This window comes from Fusarium tjaetaba, assembly GCF_013396195.1.
Source record: "Fusarium tjaetaba strain NRRL 66243 chromosome Unknown NRRL66243_c0000281, whole genome shotgun sequence".
In the NCBI taxonomy this organism is placed as follows: Eukaryota; Fungi; Ascomycota; class Sordariomycetes; order Hypocreales; family Nectriaceae; genus Fusarium; species Fusarium tjaetaba.
Window position 1 is genome coordinate 137,656 of NW_023501477.1, and position 22,427 is coordinate 160,082.

Genomic DNA, 22,427 nt, shown 5'->3' on the forward strand with positions numbered 1-22,427 from the left:
CGCAAACAGAGTTCCAGCCAAGTAAAAGAGAATGACACTCCGAGCCCCAGAACTAACGACGTTCGCGATTCCGCTTGCCAAGCTTAGAGTAAAGCTTCCAAATACAACTTTTGTTCCCCATGGTCCCCAGTTGGTGAACCAAAGCGGTAGCAGCTCATTTGCCTGCGCTCGGTATTGATGTATTGTCCAGCAAGAGAGGAAGGCATACTCGTCGTAAGCGAATTGTAGGCTGACTATTGATGATATGACTGGTAATAGACGGAGCAGCTTGGGTGGTAGAAGGAATGCGAAGAGGGATGACAGTGTGACAATTGAAACCAAGAGCCAGATGACCTGCTGAGATGTTTTACTGGCCATAGTGTCGCGTTGAGGGATGCTTATATTGAGCGCAAGGCTTGGATCCAATTCAGAACGTGCAATTTATGGAATCAAATGTGGAGTTAGAAATCGTTTGTGATAGTAAAATGAATCTCAAGGTAGTTGGGGGATGCTGCCAGCTGGGGGACGTGTTCATATATCCACTGTCTCTTCTTTCCGAAACAAGGCGAGGGTCCAGTAGCTCTGAGTAAGCTGACATGACTCTAACTGAATCGCGCAATGATTGACACCACGCCTCCGACACACAGTATGCTAAGGCCTAAGATAGCGCTAAGATAGAGCTCTTTCAGCTTGAAACCAGTGTCGAATCTAGCCGCGAAGGTGGCTCCCAAGGCCACACCAAGTGCCACTTCACTGCTGACTCTGCTTGTGACCAATGCAGGCAGCTCTGAAGTTGGTAGCTGGTCAATTTAAAGAGAAAAAGGCATGTCACTGTAAGCCAATTGAGAAAGCAATCAGGATATGTATTACAATTAACTATGTTTGTCTAATGTATGTTCTTGATATGTAACGTCTAGTCGCCTTTTTATGCCCAACTCATTATGCAACTCAAATCCTACACTGCTGTAGCAGTTTTCTCCTTAGGCTCAGTGGAGCTGCTATCAGAGACAATACCCTCTTTCTGTGATGACTTCTGCTCCTCAGAATCATCAATGACGACCTTCCTTGTCTTACCCCAGCCAAAGTTATCCATGTTGACAACAGCGTAAAGCATAACAGCGATGTTGAGGAAAGGACCCAAGAAGACAAAGACGAAGAGACCCAGAATAAACTGGGCGCGCTCAACAAGATTGCGAGGAAGCCAAGTAGCCATGATGACATAGTAAAGAAGGGGAATGATCATGACACCAGCAAAACACATGATCAACCACCAAGGTTGACTCATGAAAGCGACAATCATACAACCAATGGATGCAATGACGAACACGTTGAGAGACCAGGTGAGAACGTTCGAGAAGGCGACGATGCGCTCCCACCATTGAGTGTTCCAAGCACAGAAGAGGAGAAGGTCGTTGCTAGTAGCGCCAAGCGTCCAACGACGACGCTGAGAGAGGAACACGTTCCAAGAGTGAGGGACGTCAGTATAAGCACGGGCTTGAAGAGCCTGGCGAGTCTGAGCGTGAGGAAACGTGACGAGCAATTGGCAAATGTGGTTGCGATCCTCTGAGGCTGTAGCGCGGATACGCTTGAGCATACCGTCCATGTGCTTGGGGAAGTAACCGAAGAGGTCGATAAGAACGAGATCGCCGCAGGTTTCGTCGCAGATCTTGAGAAGTTGGCAGCATCCAGGAAGACACGAGACTTTCTTGGTGGCGATGGATTGATGAAGACGGCGAAGACCTTGGGCGATGGTGTACTCGGCAGATTGGTAGATGGACCAGAGGTTCCAGTTACCATCCTTGAAGTCCACAGCAACGTAACCGCATACACCGACTGTGTTGGGATAGTACGACTCCTTGAGAAGTTCAGTGACACACTTGTCCTCAAAGACGGTATCGGCATCCATTCCAATGAGATGATCGACGTTGTCCATCTTGACCTCATTCTTAAGCCAGCTGGTCATGGAGTCGAGGAACTCGTGGGAGAAGATCGACTCAGGGTTCTGGGCGCGGGTGTTGAACTTGTAGAGGAACGATCGAATGACAATAAGACTGTCGCGCTTTCCTTGGTTCTGGTCCTTAACAATGCAGTAGAAGGGCAGACCCTTGTAGAAGCCCTTTGAGATCTCAATGTCCATCTGCTGTCCGTCCCAAGCAGTGTAAGCGCCACGAATCCTCTTCCTCTGCGTCTGATGAAGGAAGATATCTTCGTTGAGATAATCACCAGTGGTCTTTGTCATACCAGGACCACGAACACGACCATCGCAGATGACCATGATACCTTTCTTGTGGTTCTCAAGACCATTTTGGTTGACGAGGGAGTCGAGGGAGCGAGTGCACTCTTCTAGTGTCTCGTTGTAGCAGGGTATGACGTAGACCATGTTTTCGGGGGACGAGGGCTTGATTTGCTTCTCGGGGCTGAGCCAGTGGATGAGGGTGAAGACGGCGATGGAAGCGATCATGATGCAGTTGAGGACGAGGGGGAAGGAGATGAAGGGGAGGTAGATGTAGTAGTATCTGGGCCAGTACCAACTGGCGAAGATGAACATGAAGCTGAGATGGGAGTTAGTAATGAAAAGATAATCAGGGTGATGAACTTACTTGACTGCAATCAGACCAGCTGTGAGAACGTATTTCTGAGCCGTAACCTTTCTCTTGCCACGCTTCAACAAGACAGCATTGCCAACATCATCTTCAGCGACAGTCTCAACTTTGGGCTTAGCCTGTTCAGCACCATTGAACTGAGGAACAGCATCGCGCTCGGCAGAGGGCTGAGGAACAGGCGTGATCTCATCATCAACCGAAGGAGTAGAAGAGTGACCAGCATCAGAGCGAGAGCCAACAGATGTGTTATTGCTAATCGAGACAGGAAGACGAGGAATAGGAGCGATGAGATCTGTTCCCTTTGAGCCAGGGCGACTGATCACCGAGGTTCTCTGAGTATCGGGAGTACCTGATCTCAGAGACGAGGGTTGTGAACCGCGATAGCTGTCGTTCGAGGAGGCTTCGTCGACGAGGTATGCGGGAATGGGCACGACGGGATATTCAGTGTCTGAGACATCTGAGCCGCTGGAGCGGGCTTTTCCATGTACGATTCGCACATTGGCATGGACTTGGTCCTGTTTGAGAATGTGTCAGTCAAAGGGGAAGATGAGGTAGTGTAACAGTGACGAACCTTTTGCTTGCCAATGAGAATGGAACGAGGGGGGTTGGTTGTGAGAGAAGTCATTGCTACACCGCAGGCAGCATGCAGAAGAATAGAAGAGGTAGAAGCAGACAAGTATGACAGAATGTCGTGAAACACCAAGAAACGAGTGACAAGGTGGTATGAGGTAAAGAGAAGTGCCTCTGCTGTAATTCAAGGATAAAGAGGGAAGGAATCAGAGTTACCAGTTGAAATAGTCAACTAAATAACATAGCCCTTCTCATCAAGCGAAGGCCTCTAGGTATAACGGCCAAATTGTGAGCTAGTGTTGTTATTTGCAGCCGAGACTTCTGGCAAGAACTTGGCTTTGCCTTACCATGCAGGGAAGCAATAGTCTCGCCAACGAAAGGATCTAGACATTCAGCCTCATGTCTAAATTGGGCTGGCATGGCTAGTTGAGAGCTCGGCCATCAGGTTGGTGTCTCTGCTGTAGCGAGCCCGATCACTACCCTAGCGGAGTGCCTACCCACGGTCTGTATCGTTGGGCAAGTGGTTTTCTTCTTGGCAGGAACACTACTGATTTCAGTATAGTGTATTGTGCTGATACAACTGAGGTTCAAAAGCAACATTTAGCAATAACATGCTGCAGTAAACGAGGTGTCCGTGTAGTCCCGGAGGTTAGAGCATCTAGGCTGTGCGTCACGCCCAGAAAAGAGATGTCCTAGAGAACCATTCTTCTTTTGGAAATTGAGCCGGGACCCTGGCCAGAGAATATGCATAAATATTGAGTTGAGGCTTAGATTTGAGACAAGTAAAGACTGATCGAGACCGTCAGCGTGGACACGGTTCAGCCTTGGTGCTTTGGTGGATGGCCGTTCCGCCGGACAGGTTGTCCCAGGGGGTAAAACACCCCTGCTAGCGATCGCTTACCCTGGCAATTTCCTGGCAATTCCATTACCCAACGAGATCATTGGTCCATACGTGCAATCTGGCAGAGGAACCTCCAGAGACCAATTCACGCGCGTAATGATACCCCTTCTCTAAAACGAAAACGGTTGAAAGCTGAAGAAACTCTCTTTCTCGGCAGTTGTCCTGGATTAGCGCAACATTGCGACTGAGCGGGAAGCAATAATCATGAATCATCGGGGCTTTATTGAAGTTGCTTTTTCTACCAGAAATGGTTCCGGGATCTGACAGTTCACTTGGCTCAACGTACTGGGCTTAATATGGACGCAGCTATCCGTAGATCTGAATCAATAGTCTGTGCCACTAAATCAAACTAAAATCTAGCCAGCGATCTCAAAATATCTACCGAGCCTTGTAGTTGCACATCTTGTTCCCTTTCATAATTCATTCAGGCACCAAAGGGTTTTATAACACGCCAAAGCACGGGCGTAGTGCCACGGCGGATCCATAAGCTTAAGCTCTTGGCTCAACGGTTTGAACGTGGGAGGTCTGAGCCTCATGGGGAACATGTCGAACTGAATTCGCTTCCCATTTGGCACTTTCTAGGCCAGTAAAGACCAGAACCCATTAAGATCAGCCGCTATTGTTGCTCTTCTCACAAGATCGATCATCAGTGCACTCCAAATTATGCGACAACAACAATCAGGTTTTGCTTCAGCCTCATTTCGCCACTAATGGGAATAATACGGCAGTTAATGTCGCTCACCCATGTCAACCCGTCCACTAACTGGGATTTAACACCAACCAAAAAGAGGATCAAGACAACAAATCTTCCCGTGTCTCATAAGGTCCCGCTTTCCCGTTACACAGCATGGAGAAAGGTCTATTCACAGGAAATGAATTCATGCTTTTTTTCTTTTTGATCATATTGTTCTTTTTTCTTCACACTTCAGCTGCTGCAATCGGGGCTTAATGTGGAGGGATTCATGCGACATCTTTGCTTTTTGTACCTTACCTGGCAAAAGTTCCGACAGAGCCGTGTGCTTTATTTTTTTCAGCACGGCTGACATACCCCTGAACCTGCCTTTTGCTTACGGGAGGATCTACCGGTTTCAATAGCTGGTTCCGAGCCATCGGATACTGTACTCAGCGTCCAACGATATGGGGATGCAGAGTGACCCGGCAAAAGAAGAGATCAATCGCCTCTCGTTGATCCTGTGGATCGGTCTAGAGCCCATAATTCAACTACCGGATCCAAAAAGAGATGATTCCCATTTTCATTGGCTTGGAGGAATCAATAGTCTCTGTCACTTCTGCGATTGATCCTCAGCTCCCTAAATATTCAGAAACGTTTTACAGTCCTGCCTGGTTGTCTAATAAACAAGTTTCTCCTGTCATCCTGGTACGGAGTTTACCGTGTGTCTGTCTCTGCTATTGTACCCACCAGCCTGCCCGCCAGAGGGATGCTGCTGTTCATAATATGGTGGTTAGCATGGAAATTCACGATGAAGTGGCTTCAGAAGAAACGAGGCTTAACTGTTTTAATCCACACCGTCGGCCATCTAGACTTAGTCCGAACCAGGATTGGAGTCTCGACGTAACCATTCAGCTGGGTCGAAGCTGTTCTGGTTCTGTAGCGCTGCAGTGTGAGGCGTTCGCTGGAGCACGGTCGAGAAGGTCTAAACGACGTATTTTTCACATGTTTTCATGATGCGCATAATTCAATATGATGAGTGTACCTGGAAATCTCACGAGTCGTGGGCTAACCCTTGGGGGGAAAATACTTAAGATGTTGGGGTTGAACAGCCGTAATACGAGATGGTCAATCACCGCTGAGCCTTTCTCATCTGAAAACCTCGCTCAACATCTTGTTTTCTCTTGTTTTCTCTCTTTCGCTCAACCTTCGACGGACTTGTCAAGATGGAAGACTTCACTGGCATGTTGACACCTTCAGACTCACCCTCTGCGTTCCCCTTCTATCCAGTCACTCCTCCCCTAAGCTCCGTCCCCTCAGAGACAGACCTCACCCTCAAAGCCTCTACCGACGTGACACCCGACGATACCCCCGTGGTCGCAGTCGTTGGAGTCGGCTACGTCGGCAAACATCTCGTCAGTTCATTCTCGTCAAAGTATCAAGTCATCGGCTTTGATGTTTCCGAGCGACGCATTCAAGATCTTCGACATGAGTTCAAGGGAAATGAGAGCGTCACCTTTTCTCGAAAGCAGAATAATCTTATCGCTGCTACGCACTTTCTTATCTCGGTGCCTACACTGTTGCGACCTAACAAGTCCATCGATTCTTCGTACCTTTGTGATGCTCTCAAGATGGTCGAGCGGGTTGCTCGTCGGGGTTCAACTGTTGTTATAGAGAGCTCTGTTTCTGTTGGTATGACCCGTGAGTTGGTCGGGCCCATCGCCACGAAACTTGGTCTTTTCGCTGGCATGTCTCCAGAGGTATGTAACACCTTCACCCATCTCTGCTCACGATCTTGACTTTGACTAACGCACAACTACAGCGCGTTGACCCAGGCCGCACTGAACCCCCCGTAAAGTCAATCCCCAAGATCATCTCAGGTCTTGACGATATTCTCCCTGGCTCCCTCGATGCCATCAACCGCATATACTCCACCATTTTCGACAATGTCGTCACCGTCTCAAAACCTGAAGTCGCGGAGATGATGAAGCTGTATGAGAACTGTCAACGAATGGTCTGTATCGCGTACGCCAATGAAATGGCTGATGCGTGTATCCCTCACGGTATTGACCCCTACGAGGTCTGTTCTGCAGCGTCTACCAAGCCGTTTGGCTACATGCCCTACGCCCCTGGTGTCGGTGTCGGCGGACACTGCATCCCCGTCAACCCGTACTATCTTCTTTCCAACAGTTCATTTCCTCTGCTTGAAGCTTGTTCACAAGCCATGAGTGACAGACCCGCCAAGCTTGCCCAGCGCCTCATCAAGTCACTCCCCAGCACCGAACGTCGCTCTCGTGTACTTGTCGTTGGTCTTGGTTTCAAGGCTGGTCAGTCTCAGCTCGACAACTCACCTGGTGTTGCGCTTGTTCGAGAGTTGGCCATTTCAGGTGCTCAGATTGACCTCACTTGGGCTGATGCGCTGGTCAAGCAGGAAGCTGTGCCTCAGGTTCCTCGTCTCGGTGAGTGTGAGTGGAATAAGAGCTTCTTGGAGACCTTTGATGTCATTGTTGTGGCTATGAAGCAGCACAAAATGGACTTTTCACTGCTTGCGAAGTTGGAGGGTGTTCGCGTGGAGAGCTGGTGCAAGTGATGGAGAATTTGGCTTTTATGCAATTGTTCTGTTGGCTAGGTACCGTAAAAGAAAATGGGTTTTGGATTTTCATTTGTCGCAAGATAATAGCTTAGAGTAATACATCTGGACGTCCCTCTTACTCCGCTTCACATAAGTCTTCAGTTGAGTTAATCGCTTGACGTATTCCATCTTCTCCTCACCAATATTCATCCATAGATAGCACGATACTTCGCTAATACCCATCTCAGCCTCCTCATCCCACGCTCAAATTGGGTGTGAGCTGTCGCATCAAGCCGCGTCTCAAGCGAAACATGACAATACTGAAATTTGTCTCGCTAGAGTTATGTATAAATGTGATCTGCTGGATTATGAGCCGGGCTCCGTCGGGCGGCGGATGTTGGTGATTTATTGGTTACCTGTCATATTTGGTTGCCATGGGCTGCCTCCTGCTAATTTCCAGGTCTGTCTGGAGCTGAGCCAGCGCTGGACTGTCCGCCGATTAGGAGTGTGTATAAATAATATCAAGCCTCACTCAGTAGCACGATAACTGAATTAGGCTGTAGAAAAAATCATGATGAGAATGCGACGTTATGTGTCTAGGCTGGGCATCCTGGTCTGAAAGTGGTACTGGATCTTGGAGCACAAATCAATGTCTAGCTAAACTGGTTCGGGGAATACGCGCCAACCAACAACTCTGTGTACACCGTTAAATGTCTCAAAAAGAAATTTTAACTTAGTACACTCCCACGTGTAACATGTCTTGCCATGATTATAAGACTCTTCTCCAGTAAAAAGGCATCTGCTCCGATCGCCAACCACGAGTCTTGTAGCGGTTGTTGGTGGCGTTAGGCCTTTTCCAAGCGCAAGTATCACACACTTGTTTTTCCCCAAGCACCAATTATCGCCAAGAACAAATGGACTTTCTTGGCCTTTCCTGTGTGTTCCGTTGCGTACTCATGTTCGCTACTGAGCCGTTCCCAAAACGGCATAAACAATTGATAATCATGGCTCGCTAGAGACGGCGATTTGGTGCTAAAGACGGCGCTATCGATTCTTGCATTGCTCATCTCAGTCTAACGTTAGATGTAACCCCCCATCAGCCTTAATTCTTAACCTTAGTCTCCCCTTGTCGTATTGATGCATGGCGATCATCAACAAACATGGGGATTTTACGAAACCTCATGGTTTTCGCGCTCATCGCAGTGACGAGAGCCCAAAACAATGCGACAGAGATGAAGCCAGAAGATTGGGAGGCTGATCAGTGCGATTGTTACCTGACAGACGGCATTGAGCCAGAGTATTACACGCAGCATCGGTTCTGGGACTTTAGAAATCTTGGAGACTACGCTGGGATTCCCGACACGATCGCTGGGGAGAATGCATCCGCTGAAGCAGACGTCACGAGCAAATACTTCAAGAAGAAAGAATGGAAGGACTTTTGGGCCATTCAAAGCTGGAGCAACCGACGAAGTCACGACACTCTTGCTTACGGCGCCAGATTCCCCATGGTCAACTCTGCAAACAACATTTACATCCGGACCAACCCAGACAAAAACCCAGCGTCCGAGACGTATCTCTCCATGAGAACGAACAGACAACAAGACTTTCAAGTCGCATCTGAATTTGACTCACTTGATCGCTTCCAGTTTCTCTCCATCAGATTCTTCGGTCGTGTCAGAGGTGCACCCGGCGCTTGTATGGCGATGTTCACATACGTCCCCGCCGACGAGATCAAGAACGTTCAAGAAGCAGACATGGAGATCCTCACCCGCGAAGACTACGATCGGGTCCACTATACAAATCATCCAGGTTACAGCATCGAAGGCGAAGTATACCCTAAAGCAACGCGCAACACAACACTCCCCGATAATCTCAAGTGGAACGAATGGGTAGAGCATCGCATGGACTGGACACCAAGCCAATCAATCTGGTACGCCAACGGCAAACACGTCGCCAACATTTCCTTCCAAGTACCCCGCGATCCATCTCTCATGATATTCAATACGTGGGGAGATGGAGGTGTTTGGACACAGAATATGACGACGGGTGAGGAGGCGTACATGGAGATGCAGTGGCTTCAATTGCTTTATAACACCAGTGATGCATCTGATAAGCATAAGCGGGATGATGCGGGTCCGAAAGGGATGTTTTTGAGGAAGAGGGGAGATGAGAATGTTTGTAGAATAGTGTGCAGTATTGATGAGGAGGATGGTGCTGGGGCTGTGACCTGGCTTTGGGGGAATAATACGGCGAGTAGTCTGTTGGCGGGGAGGAGTGTTGGTGCGAGTTTTGGGGGGTTGATAACTTGGGTTTTGGGGTTTGTGATGTTGGCGCGATGGATTTAATTGGGATGTTTTAGTTTAGTTTTCGAAAAGTAATATTGAGCGATTTAATTCTTGTTTCAACAGATTGTCCAGGTCTTGCGGTTTGGTGGAGTTTTGGTGATGTTTGTTACCATCATGGGGCCAAACAAGTTTGAGGTTGACGCCACGAACGATCACCTGAACCCCGCAAACGTTGGCAACGATCGACGCGATGCGCAAGTTAGTCAAAGATTAGAGGCTACTGGTGAAGGTAAGCTGACGGCTGGAAGGCGATTAACTATGAGATATTGTGTTGCTGAGTGGTTATGAAACGAAACATCGATTAATGCCGCGTCGTCGCAAGCAGTAACAGCTAGATGATGTCACCGGCATTTGAACAGCTTGCTGCACTCAAAACAAGACGAATTTATAAATATTGGGCTCAGTAAACTATGGATTTACAAGAAATTGGGTCTTGGTATGGCAATCTGGCCACTATCTGAAGGTTGCCTATTCCAAGAGCGCTCGCAATACGTGGCCAGCCCTTCTCTCACGATACCACCATTGATGGTTGGCTGCTTCGTGGTGAAAGTCCTCGACCCAAAGCGTAGGCATGTTATCAGTATTATCAGCTTCCCGTTTCTAGCAGGATAGACTGTCCTCGGTCTGCCATAGCCTGACTGGAAACACTAACGGGCCTGAATCTTTCGTCCCCTTTTCTGGACAGATCCTCAGGCGTCTATCGGATAACACGTCGCGTCATGTCCAGCCCCAACCCGGTCATCAGTCCAGCCTAAGGACGTTCCATATATCTTACACTTGCTCTTCCAATCCACATCATTGATCGTCCCATTTTTGTGCTCGTTGCACGTCCCAGTCTCGCTGTCAAATTCTGCCTAGAAACTGGTTTAGTTATGCTCATGAGTAAATGTGGTGATATACTAACGATGTCCTTGTAGTACGACTCGCAGACTTCTTTGGTGACGTCGGGGTTTGTCAGCCACCAAGCGTCACTCGCGTTTTTGATATGGAGGCAGCAGTTGTGCTTGCTGAGATCCTTTGCGTCTTCTCTGTTGGGATGAGTAAGTTAAAGGCTCAGTACGGGATTGAGAGAGTGATCATACGACTGGACGGCTCCGATGAGGAGGCACGAAAGCACAAGCGACTTGATGTTCATCATGGTGATTAATGGCGGTTATATGAGGTAGCTGTCGAACAAGATGATGTAACTAGAAGACCACTACGAAGAGATGGAATATTTATTCTTGATTCGGGTTGACCGCCTGTAACCCTGGTTATAGGCCGGTAGTTATTCTTCCAGCATTGACCATGCACGATATTCTCCAATGAGTACTGGTTTTGACACTGACTTGGCGACGAACCCCAGTTTTCATCTTACTCGATGCTACGCTGCAAACTCTATGACGTTGCAAGCCTCTCCCGCCTTTCCGGTCGATTCGTCTCAGCTGGTACGGGGGTGAGATGCTTGCAGTGTTTGGCTGGATTTCATGATGGTGCTCACCGACACGTCGGACAGACTGCGCGTAGCATCCCGCCACACATGCCAAAAGCCAAAAGGCCGATTGTCGAGGACTGGTGGAGTATCAATCGTTCCAGATAGTTACTGTCTTTAGCCTTATACTGAGAAGCTCAGCCCATGATGATAGAAATGCCCTGCCGTGTCTAGCAAAAAGCAGGGACAAAGATTGCGGGTTCAAAGGTAACTTAAAGCCTCAATGCAGATTCGAAGAACACACCATAACAGATACCGCGATCGAGAATTAAGGTACGAGGCAAGAAGCTGAGAAGAATATGGATTCAAGCACTATAATGGGTTGACCTGAAGCTGAGCATGAGAATATACTCTGTTCTTTGTTCGCGTCAAATGCTTTCGAAGCCCAAGGCCATGAACAAGCGATACCGCGTGAACAGCTAGTACTCAGTTCTGCGATGAAGTACAAAGACAAAGGATTGTGTTACAGAACAATCAATACCGTATTTGCACTATATAAGTCTCCCTAACTCTATGATTGATCGCAGTTCGGCAGTAATTTCTTCAAACGCTAATACTTACCATCCGGAATCTCAGCTAAAAGAGTTACCACTAACATCACGGCTACTAATGGATCACTACACCAACGACTTGAAGTGCACTGAGTGCATTGATCTCGCAGCAAACGTCGCCGATCTTCAGCATGCTCTCGCCATTACCAAAATTGAAATAAAACGTCGAGAGATAAAGGCCACGGCACCCTTTCAATTCGACAAGAAGGACATGAGAATCATCAAACTAGAGTCCTGCGTCAATGAAGCTCAAGAAGCAGAGATCAAAGCTGCCGAGGCTGCATATGAGGAATGTAAGCGACATCTTGAGATTGTGAGAAATCTTGACTGTAAGGATCTGGAGACGAAGCGCGAGGAGTGCGCTAAACTTGAGAAGGATCTTGGGGTAAGAAGGGAGCAAGTATATGATGCTAAGAAAAGGCAGTTGGAGTATCTGGTGAACATCTGCTATGCCGAGGATGACTGAGAGGAGTAAGGATATTTAGTTGCAAATTCTATATTGAGCGACTCTGAATACCGTTTGTCGGATATGATACTGTTTGTGAGAAAAAGTGATTGCGACGTCGAAATTTGTGTAGACGAATCGGTCTGCTGATCGCCAGAAGCTCTTGTCTAAAACGAGACCCTTCTCCAGCCCTTAAAGTGAAAGTGAAGGTAAAACTAACCCCGAAGGAATATCTGGAATTACCATTCTCATTTTCAAGCGCTGCAAACACCGCTGACACAGTTCGAGGGCTTCTGGCACGGGACACTTGAGCTGCAAGACCATCCTTGGCATCTAGTGGGACTAATTAGCATCGCAACATGTCATTCTTCATGAGATTGCTTACCCCCAGTTGCAAGCCTTGTCGCTGCAGACACCATCAGGGGAGAGACAGGTGAGACCGCTGTTGCACAACTTGGTCTGGCCATCACACTTGGCTCCCAACCCACCAGTGCTTGAACCATCGCCAGAACCGCCTCCAGAACCACCGGAGGTAGGGGGCCAGGATGCACCTGGTGCAGCGTACTGTGTGTTGACCCTACCTGTGAGCTCCCACTGAACTCCCTTGATGACATTGTTCTTGTCCCCATTGGGGTTGCCATGGATGTTGGAGTAGGCATCAATCATGATGTCGATGGATGCGGGCGTCTATATAGACATATCAGTAGTGTTTCTGCCAAGTAACTCGGGCGACCTACTCTGACCCATGCATCATCGAAAGAATCGCCAATGTACATAAGCTGACTCTTCCCAGTCGTAGGGTCAGTGACCTTGGCCTCCAGGCCACAGTACTTTCTAGTCTGCTGTCTCCAGGCATCGGGGTTGGAGTTGTACGTAGCACCGCCCATTGCCTTCAGAGACTGTGAAATCATAAGTAGGCGTTCAAGAAGAAAATGAGTTCAGAAATGGCTTACGGGAGCAAACACAGGATCGGAGTTGTAGTACTTGTAGCCGCACCAGCTTTGTCCATTGGTTGAGTCCTGGCCAGTGGAAGCGCGGTACCATGAGCCGATGCCGGACTGAGGACCGGAAAAGAAGCCAGAAGGGACATTGACGTTGTAAATATCTGCGACTACTGGTGTCGCGATGGCTCCGACCATCATTGAAAGTGTAATGAGGGATGGCATGATGGATGAAGTTTAGAGGGGTCGGATGATTCTGCGATGGTAGAGAGGGTGATTGATGATAATCAAGTTGCCCTTCCGGGTTTACTCATAGAGACTTCCCAGCCTTTTAATCCATATCATAGCAACCGACCGAGCGTTCGGGAGCGATAACAGTTCTCTCGTGTTCATGGCAGATTATGCGCTAGCTAGAGTCTATTGCCGAATATGAAACTCCGTACCTGGCTCAGCTGCCGAGAGTGGATTCGTACACCCAATGGCTGGCCCTTACTAGGTCTCGCCACAAAAGATCGTCTAATACCTTCCCATTGTCGTCGCCGGTTCATCCGGTCTCTATTGCCGTGCCAGAATGAGCAGGTCGTAAATGTAAGAAGGTCGTTACTTGCAATCTTTTGGATGAAATGCAAAGGTTTCATGCATATAGTGAGGGATCGACATGGTCTAGGCGATTGCGGTGGCCAATAACAGTCATTGACTATCCAACATAATTGGGGTACTATCTGCAAAGGTGATCAGCTGAACTTGCGGGCATAACCGAGGACACCTTCATCGACAGTTTCTGGTCTCATGTCCCTATGAACGATCCTTAAAGAGATATTTTAGCATAGCATTATTGCAATCCGAGTTAGCAATGCGTAAATTGCCCGCTACCTTCCTAATCACGATTGGTTGGTGTCGGCTACGACGGCAGTCTTCTGGGCCGAGCCTGATTTTCTTCCACTTTGACATTTGGGGCCCGTGATGCCTCGGAAGCGGGATGCGTTGAGTGAAAGAAAAGAGATGTTGTTGCTGAAATTGCAAAGGATAAATACTCATCGTAGATATGTTTTTGGTCCCTAAATGTTCTAGTATCAACGTGGTTTGTGCCATGTCTGTCACTATTGATGATTGTGTTCACCAAGCACTGTATGCTCCAGATTGCTGGAAGTCCCCCTCCTTCAATATCCTTGATGTCACCTTAAGTCAGCTGCGATGTTGCATATATACACCATATAGCCTGAATACAGGACGACCATCTCACCCTCCAAAAATATAAATACTGCCCTTATCCTCTGCTAAAGAATCACCCAAGATCATTATCACGGATCACTTATCTAATTATTTCTCCTACCCCCAAATCAATCCGAACCATGAAGGGCATTTTTACCACGCTGTGTCTATGCCTCACTCACCTTGGTCAATTGACCGAGGCCAAGTCCAATTCTTGGTCTGGCACCAACAACTACTTCCTACAAGGAATGTCAGACTCCGCTCAGGATGCTTACATCCAGACCTTGTCCTCCTACAACACTAAAGTTGTCAGACTATGGGTCAATCAAGCTACCAAGGGCTGCCAGAAAGGAAGCCAGATCGTTAGGGATATCCCGCAGTTGGAGACTACTATCGGGCAGTATAACAAGGTGACTTTGGATGAGATTCATAAGCTTCTTGTCAAGTTGTCGAACAAGAATATCAAGGCTATCATCTCTCCCCATGACGCAAACTCTTTGATTGGAGATTACAGAAAGTAAGTGATGTCTATCTCCACATGCTGAAGACTCTCAGCCTCTGACATTTCCCAGAGACGCCTATTGGGCCCGTTGGGGCGCTGGGTATTTCTACGAGAAACAGGATGCTTTTGATGCATACGACGCTCGCCTGTCGTACATCCTTAACTACAAGGGTGCATATTCCGGCAAAGTCTGGAAGAACTGGCCTCAAGCCATCTTCAGCTTCAACCTTCAGGTATGAACAAACACTAAGCCACCGCATCAGCTTTGACTTCGCTAATAAAGTCTTTAGAATGAACCCATGACTCCTGGGCCCAGCAACTGTAAGAACGGCGACCCTGCAGGCTGGGCATGCGGTCGTGCTACCTTCATGCGCAACGCAGCATTGGACAGCCATATCCTGATTTCCACCGGCGGTCTGGGCGGTGATATTTCCCATGGCTGCAACTTTCTCTCCGCTGTGACGCAGTGCAAGGCCATCGATGCTATTTCCGTCCACCGCTATGCAAGCGTTCCCGGCCAGTGGAGCGCCAATCTTCCCAGCTGGCTAAGCCAGGCCAATGGTAAGAAGGTCTATCTCGAGGAATGGGGAGTCGACTCGCAAAAGTACGATCAGAAGTCGTCATTCATTTCGGAGGTGAATAACATGAACTCTGTTGGCCTGCCTAACATGTACTGGCAGCTTCTTCCCCCGTCATCTGGAGGCTGCAGTTATGACCCTAAGAATGATGGCGGTGATCCTTTTGGTATCTATACTAACTCCGGGGTCAACTTGGCGGGCCCGATAAATAGTGCGACTTCATCGGGAGCTGCTCAAGACTGGACTGGTAGTATGTACTAAATGTCTGGCCATCCAGTACTGACTGTTGGGTGTGGATTTACAGCACGCATATTCATTGGGACTTACGCTCTACTAGGAAGAGTGGAGAGTCATTAGGTTACTGTAATTCAAGGCAAGAAATGACAAGAGTTTATCATCGTGTTTCTTGCGATTGACTAGAGATCTGCCGAAGCATCCATGCGCGATAGCCAATTCGGGAGACCCATTGTCAATCATCAGCTTACACTTTACAAGTAACAATTAAAGTCATGGTAATCTTTTATTCGATTTAATGGTAGGGGCTATTCAATTTGTATGAACCAGTAGCCTAGACTCTATTGTCTGTTACAGTCTATAAAAGAACATGGACATATCTACTTACCTCGAGAACCTTACCAACCTCAAATAGCTGCGCCAGAGCCCCCTATAATCTACTGAGACAAAATTCTCACTAGGTCTTGGGGCTTCAACCGAAACATCCGTCTAAGCACTCAGGGCATCCTCAAAGTCGGTCTGCGGAGCATCCGGTTCTGTATACTGCTTCAGAAACTCGAGTCTCTTTATAGTCTTGACAGGCAGTCGCTCATCTTCAGCTACGGCTTCTCGCCTAAATAGACGTCGAGCATACCAATCCATACGACGTGTATAGTGTCCATTATTCAGAGTCATGCGCGGCCGACCTCTCTGATGATATAACTCTTGGTATCTGTTTTTGACCATCTGTTCCTGCGCTTTCAGCTTCTCATTCTCTCGAATGTTCTCTAGAAGGCATGCTAACCAATGCTCGGGGATGAGTTGGATGCCTGCGTGATGGGCGAGGGTTGAGATCTCCTGTTCTGTTAGGAGGAGAGAGCCTCCTGCTCGAATAGCATCTGCTTCCTGGATGATCTCAGACTGTAGGAGCATCAGGTGGTCGATCTGCTTGCCGATTGATTCCTTGAACTCTCGGTTTGCTCTGTCTACCTTGACGCGGAGCTTGTAGACCTTAGAGAGATCTCCTGCGAAGGTGGAGGCGCGTTGGTTGTAGTCTTGTCGCAGTTTGGACATGGACTTGTTGCTTCGGAATGGCAAGGATTGGTTAGACATTTTGGTAGTGGTTTGATTGTTTGATGGCAGGAGGTCTTACGTAGGTCGGACGATGTGATTGCACGTTGAAGTTGGTTGATATGAGCGAAACAGGATGAAGACTGGGACTGGAGGTTAATAGATCAGGGTTCAGTACGAAGGTCTTTCGATATTTATACAAGAGCGATAAATGATCTCCACGTCGAAGTTCAATTGAATCCTAGGGAATATTGAACAGAATGGCTGTTCAGTGCTTTATTACGCAGGTTTATCTCAAGGAATCTCGAACAGGCGTTTGCAAAGAGCTTCGACAGACAGCGAGATTGTCCAGAACAGTCCAGCATTACAGCTGCCATTCAGGGCATTTCAGCCGAAGCAGCACTATAGAGTCCACTATAGGGCGCTACCCACTGAGTGACCAGTACAGGGGGATACGCCCATCACCAACTTAAGCTGTTCAATTGCGCGTATGTGCCAACTTGTTGCCTCGCGACGCAAAAGGCTTGGAATCCGGACTTCAAGCAATAAAACATTTTAAGTAATTTCAGTATGAACTCTTAGGGTTCACGCCGATTTTTGTTCTCCATGGGACATACTATCATCACAGCCATTTTCTCTCATGGGATCCAAGCTAGCCAACCTCTCCTCATACGCACCCATGAAATCTTCACATGACCTCTTCAGCTGCACATTAGGAAACGACGGCGCGTCAAACTCCAAAATCTCATCAATGTCCCTCGTAAGCTTCTCAATATCATTAACAGCAGCGATCATTCTCTTTGTCGCAATACCCAGAATATCCATTTTGTTGAGAGCCACCACAGCCTGTCTGTACCCAACTTCGAGCTTTTGTTTGTGTTTCGGTGTGGCTTCTGGCATATGCGCACTGCAGCTCGTCAGTCGAGTCCACGATGCATCCTTCGGTGGTCTTACATTACCAGGAGGAACAGTTTGAGACATGTCACCTGCATCCGCAGATCTGGCATGAGATCGGCTGGATCTTGGTTCAAAAGTGTCGTAAGCGTCGCGGGTGACATCGGCTGAGGCGGGGATATGCTTGTTAGCTTCAGCTTCTTGCTCAAGCTTGTGCTTGGGGAAGAGGGGGTCGATGCCCTCTTTCGAGATGAAGCGAGTGTCGACATGGCACGAATGCAGACGGCGGGTGAGTCAGTTTGCTCAATGGAGTATTAGATCCTTACTTATAACTCATCTTCTTAACCCGTTTTGATCTCATGGCTGGCGGTTACACGAGTAGGCTATCTCGATACCCTGCGAACCTGTTTTGCGCGTCGTGGAGAAAACTTCAATCTGAAGTAAGTCATACTAGTGAGATATGGATGGTCCACTGCAATAAGCCGTTTACGGGCCGCAGTTCCAAAGCTTTTCGGAGCGAATGGCTGCGTATCATTGGAGGGGATTAACGGGCGCCAACGGTGCTAAGTAAGCATAACGCTGTAGAAACGAGACACTGGGTGGACTCTCCAACCTCGTGGCACTGAGCACTACATCATAGCTGGTACAGAAAGTGAGACTTGTGTCGCGTGAAATTACATCAGCTCGGTTCTGTGCATCTCTCGGCGAGTAACACGCCCTCCAACTGGGCACTGGACTGCGTGCTGTCACTGCATATGCAGCTACAATGAGACAGTGCAGCGTTGTCACGTTTTCTCCACGAGACATGGATTCATAAAGGTGATGAGATATGTCTCAGATGCTCGATCAGCGGATGCACTTTTCGTCGCACTGGACCGAGTGCCTCTTTATGGGCGGACCGGCTAGGGACGGGTAACCAGTCACCAATAAAAACATCAACCCTCACCGAATCAACCCAGACATGCATCGAACTATTGCATTCAGTGAATTCTTTTCTTGTAGCCCTCGACGAATGACCGACGCAGATGCTCCGCCCACCAGCCAGAATACCAGCCAAATCACAGTGTGTAAACCTCCGAGAAGAGAGACACCACGGGAACTTGGAATATGAGCGCAGGAAAAAGTTCGCAGGGCGGGGCTCTACGACACAGCTGAAATGCGTGACAAGGGTTTCTGCATCTGAGTAGCCAGTTTTTCCGGTGGAAGCAGCGTGGCTGGCTGGTCAGTGGCGGTGAGGACATGTGGCTGGACTGGGGTTGCTCGGAATCACGAGTTGCCGATGCAGATGGGTTACACAAGACCCATTCTTTTCTTAACAATGCGCCCGGTGACGAGGACATAGGGGAGAAGAGAAAACAACATGTGGTCGCGGTGAATTATGCTTATCTCTTACGATGAGAGTAACAGTAGAAATCTTTGCGCATGAGGGGAAAAAGCAAATCTGAAAATTTGAATGCATGATGCCGCCGCCTGGTATAATGAGGCAATACTTTATGAGCAACATGTTACATGTGCTGATGGGCTGAATCAGAGCGGAGGGTTCGAAATACGTCAGTGCGTCATTAAAGCATCGCCTTCGCAATCGTGACTGAGCTGTGACAACTACAATAAGGTATCATAAGACGTATCTATAGTCTAGCAACAATACGATTGGTAATGAATCTTTACAGACGTGATGCAATAAACTGTTGAAATCAGTTTTTTACATCTGAGATTCTGGCTTTAAAGACTTTCCAATCTCTCTTATCCGACATGTTAGCTATAGTATATAACTAAGAATAAGATAGTTTATATGTCACAAGAAAGTACTCTATAACACTTCAAACAATGATGTCACTTCTAATTTATTATATTAATCTCCTACAGCCTTCAACTGATATAGTGAAAATTCATATTGACTGATGCCATTCAGTAAAATGTAACCTTGTTGAGAAAGCTTCTGATTCACCAGCCATGGCTCTAATGCTCTCCATCTTGACAAGTCTCAACAGCGATTCACCTATGCGTAATAGTATAAATACTCTTACTTACAGTTATTTTTCTACTGTCTCACTTTACCTTACACTCAATACATTGATTGATTTTTACACAGTGAAAGCAGGATACTATATCAAATGGCTAATAACGAATCAGCCCCGGCCCATCCTGCTCGAGCAAGATGGCAGGTCGCATTGGCCGAACACACAAAATACGAAGGTTTTCGCAACAGAATACGCAGTTTCCTCTTCAATCTAAACACCATGATACAATCCTTGGAAACCAACTCCCGCAATGCAGGCCCTGATACGGATCTAGGCCGAAACATGGCAGCGTTGAGTCAAGAGATGTATGTCAAGACACGAGAGATGGACAGAGCTGTCGCAGAGCTCAATAATATATATACTCAAGTTGATCTTAGAAAGCCGATTATAGAGGCGTTTCTTGGTTTGGAAGTGGATCTGCCCGGGGCAACGTGCCGGAAACAGTGATGGCGTTGCGATATCTGGCGCGGTTTGAGCTTGGAAATGCAAGTTTGAAACATATGTGGGATGGCTTGATGGCTTGCTCGAGACGAGCACATGCGTTGGCGAACGTTACGAGGAGGTAAGTTCCTCGAATGCAGTCGTTGTTCATGTGCAAGGACGCGTGAAATTCTGCGTTAGAAGCAGTATAGTACGATTAATTATTATATAGATAGAATAACATGTAGACATCTTGACTCCAGCTTCTAAACTCGGACTAATACTTGAAACCACCCATCCTCTCTCTCAAAACACCCTCCGGATCAGCCTCCCGCTGCAACGCCTTAAACTTGGCGTAATCCTTATAAGTCCCCGTGACATTCTGATCAAACATAGCATCATTCATAAACAGCGGCAGATACTCATCAACATCCCCTCCATTCCTCTCAATCCACTCCGGAAGCTTATCCTCAATATAAGCCGTCAAGTCCTTTGAGAACTGACGAACAGTATCGTCGTAGCGCTTCTCAACCCACGCGCACTGGATTTCGAGAAGGACGCGGTCAGGGTCGTCGGCGGTGAAGCCGATGGCGTTTCCGCCGCGTTCTTCGGTGTGTTTGCCGATTGAGGAGGGGAGGGGTTGGAAGTCGACGGAGCATTGGGAGGCGAGACCGCGGAGGTTTTTGAAGTAGCTGCTTGTGATGGAGACGAACTTGTCGGTGATTTCGGCGTATACGGTTGAGTCTTTGGGGAAGTAGGGAATAGTGGCGGTCTTGGATGTCAGCTGAGAGGGCTACTCGCTGGGAGAGAGAACCTACTCTGAATGAGATACGGGAGTTCAAGAGTGAAACTCCAGCGCCGTTGGACTTGAGCTGTTACACTGTTAGTATTGTCACATCCCAGGAAGATATGACTTGGCTTACCAGATCAGGATAAGACTGTGTCTTTGTGGTAGAAAGCGTCGACTTGATCTTCAACAAATCGGCAAAGGCTCCAGTAGTAGGAGGCTTCTCGCCTTGATAGAAGTAGAACAGAAGGTTAATTCTGCTGCTGCCCGTGAGAATGAGACTGGTAACAATGATAGCGGCCTTGGGGTCCTCGTTGCTGTAGGGGATGAACTCGTGCATTGCTTTGTAGAGCTCGTCGGTCTTGTTCTCATCGTAGGTGCGAATACCGCCCCAGACTTTTCCGATGGGGTAAGCTTTGACGGTGAATTGAGTTACGATGCCAAACTGGCTTCCGCTGCCCCTCAATGCAACGGCAAGTTCGGGCTGAGTCTTGGCGTCGACGTTGATAATTGTGCCGTTCCAGTTGACCATTTCCCAGGAGACAACGTTCTGCACAAGGTTAGCAAGAGTCATTATGGTTGCATGACAGATCATACATCAGCAGCCAAGCCGTATTGAGCGCTTAGAAAAGAGATGCCACCTTGTGTAAGCAAACCTCCAACACCAACCAATCCTAAAGAGAAGTTAGTAGTGCACCACCCAACGATCCCCAGAAGACATACCAAGACGACCGCCAACGATTGCAACGCCCTCCTTATTAAGCTGCGAAATAACATCATTCCACTCTCCACCAGGCTTGACATACGCAACTTTCTTATCAGCATCATAAGTAGCGCCAACCATCTCATTCAACGAAATCAAAACTCCATCGCCAGCAGTAGCATGAGTAGGATTAGGATCATGTCCTCCACTCTTAGCTGCAAACTTGACGTCAGGATACTTGTTCAAGATCGTAACAGCCTTTGAAACATCTTCAGCCGACTTGGCAGTGACAACACAAGCAGGCTTAATCTCCCGTAAAGCCGTAGACCAATACCCCGAGGATTGACTGTTATAGTTGATAGTAAACGGCTGTGAGACACGACCCGGAATAGCTTTTGAGATTTCTTCACAAGCTTTTTTTGTTGAAGCGCTTGGAGCCGCGAGGGCTGAAGCGAAGAGGGAGGATAGAAGAAGGGAATTAAGATGCATTATGGCGGTAGGGAATGAATTATAGCTTGCAATGGGTCAAGTGAGTGAGACATGGCGGGAGTTAAATAGAGAAGAAACGAAACAAATGGGTCACGGCAGTGTCGCACAGACGGCAGTGTCAATCATATCATACAGCTGCCAGATGAGCCCTTGGCACACTCGTATCGAGAGCTTTGGTCACATGCTTGCGGGGCAGAAACGATATTAATGGTTGACTTTTGGCGGTGATGGCTGAAGATGGGTTTGCTTTTGTCTAGTCATAGAAAGGACCTCGCCATCTCAGGGCTGTTGCATTGGTAATTCTGAACAGCTGAAGCCATCCTACTTCATATCAGAACCATAACGCGAAGATTTACTTCAGCATCTACCATCAAAAATGCTTAATACCCTCGGGACCGTTTTAGCTCCCTTCAACGGCTGTGGAGAAGAAACAATTCCCCAGTGGATCTAAACTTTCTTCTTCCTCGACATTCACAATTTCCATGACTG

General features: G+C 47.9%; 9 protein-coding genes across 9 annotated transcripts; 4 read left to right on the forward strand and 5 right to left on the reverse strand.

Annotated features, from left to right (window-relative positions):
- Positions 1-934: 934 nt before the first annotated feature.
- FTJAE_11431 (chitin synthase class IV) lies at positions 935-3,207 on the reverse strand (the record flags this gene model as incomplete). The annotated part of the gene is made up of 3 exons (XM_037344373.1): positions 935-2,531; positions 2,580-3,097; positions 3,154-3,207. 3 exons carry the CDS (start codon positions 3,205-3,207, stop codon positions 935-937), a joined length of 2,169 nt encoding a protein of 722 aa, XP_037201501.1.
- A 2,742-nt stretch (positions 3,208-5,949) lies between these two features.
- Positions 5,950-7,313, forward strand: FTJAE_11432 (Vi polysaccharide biosynthesis vipA tviB; the record flags this gene model as incomplete). The annotated part of the gene is made up of 2 exons (XM_037344374.1): positions 5,950-6,483; positions 6,546-7,313. The coding sequence occupies 2 exons, from the start codon at positions 5,950-5,952 to the stop codon at positions 7,311-7,313; spliced, it is 1,302 nt and encodes a 433-aa protein (XP_037201502.1).
- Positions 7,314-8,455: 1,142 nt separating this feature from the next.
- FTJAE_11433 (xyloglucan endo-transglycosylase) lies at positions 8,456-9,945 on the forward strand (the record flags this gene model as incomplete). The annotated part of the gene is made up of 3 exons (XM_037344375.1): positions 8,456-9,469; positions 9,704-9,869; positions 9,920-9,945. The coding sequence occupies 3 exons, from the start codon at positions 8,456-8,458 to the stop codon at positions 9,943-9,945; spliced, it is 1,206 nt and encodes a 401-aa protein (XP_037201503.1).
- Positions 9,946-10,108: 163 nt separating this feature from the next.
- FTJAE_11434 (uncharacterized protein) lies at positions 10,109-10,778 on the reverse strand (the record flags this gene model as incomplete). Its single annotated transcript, XM_037344376.1, has 4 exons — positions 10,109-10,230; positions 10,416-10,494; positions 10,545-10,668; positions 10,723-10,778. The coding sequence occupies 4 exons, from the start codon at positions 10,776-10,778 to the stop codon at positions 10,109-10,111; spliced, it is 381 nt and encodes a 126-aa protein (XP_037201504.1).
- Positions 10,779-11,720: 942 nt separating this feature from the next.
- Positions 11,721-12,128, forward strand: FTJAE_11435 (uncharacterized protein; the record flags this gene model as incomplete). Its single annotated transcript, XM_037344377.1, has 2 exons — positions 11,721-12,047; positions 12,087-12,128. The coding sequence occupies 2 exons, from the start codon at positions 11,721-11,723 to the stop codon at positions 12,126-12,128; spliced, it is 369 nt and encodes a 122-aa protein (XP_037201505.1).
- Positions 12,129-12,361: 233 nt separating this feature from the next.
- FTJAE_11436 (uncharacterized protein) lies at positions 12,362-13,273 on the reverse strand (the record flags this gene model as incomplete). The annotated part of the gene is made up of 4 exons (XM_037344378.1): positions 12,362-12,440; positions 12,493-12,794; positions 12,845-13,006; positions 13,061-13,273. The coding sequence occupies 4 exons, from the start codon at positions 13,271-13,273 to the stop codon at positions 12,362-12,364; spliced, it is 756 nt and encodes a 251-aa protein (XP_037201506.1).
- Positions 13,274-14,400: 1,127 nt separating this feature from the next.
- Positions 14,401-15,601, forward strand: FTJAE_11437 (glycoside hydrolase family 5; the record flags this gene model as incomplete). Its single annotated transcript, XM_037344379.1, has 3 exons — positions 14,401-14,777; positions 14,833-14,995; positions 15,053-15,601. 3 exons carry the CDS (start codon positions 14,401-14,403, stop codon positions 15,599-15,601), a joined length of 1,089 nt encoding a protein of 362 aa, XP_037201507.1.
- Positions 15,602-16,063: 462 nt separating this feature from the next.
- On the reverse strand, positions 16,064-17,787 carry FTJAE_11438 (uncharacterized protein; the record flags this gene model as incomplete). The annotated part of the gene is made up of 4 exons (XM_037344380.1): positions 16,064-16,637; positions 16,707-16,773; positions 17,242-17,531; positions 17,579-17,787. The coding sequence occupies 4 exons, from the start codon at positions 17,785-17,787 to the stop codon at positions 16,064-16,066; spliced, it is 1,140 nt and encodes a 379-aa protein (XP_037201508.1).
- Positions 17,788-20,236: 2,449 nt separating this feature from the next.
- FTJAE_11439 (6-hydroxy-d-nicotine oxidase) lies at positions 20,237-21,938 on the reverse strand (the record flags this gene model as incomplete). The annotated part of the gene is made up of 5 exons (XM_037344381.1): positions 20,237-20,731; positions 20,778-20,831; positions 20,883-21,296; positions 21,344-21,420; positions 21,470-21,938. 5 exons carry the CDS (start codon positions 21,936-21,938, stop codon positions 20,237-20,239), a joined length of 1,509 nt encoding a protein of 502 aa, XP_037201509.1.
- Positions 21,939-22,427: the final 489 nt, after the last annotated feature.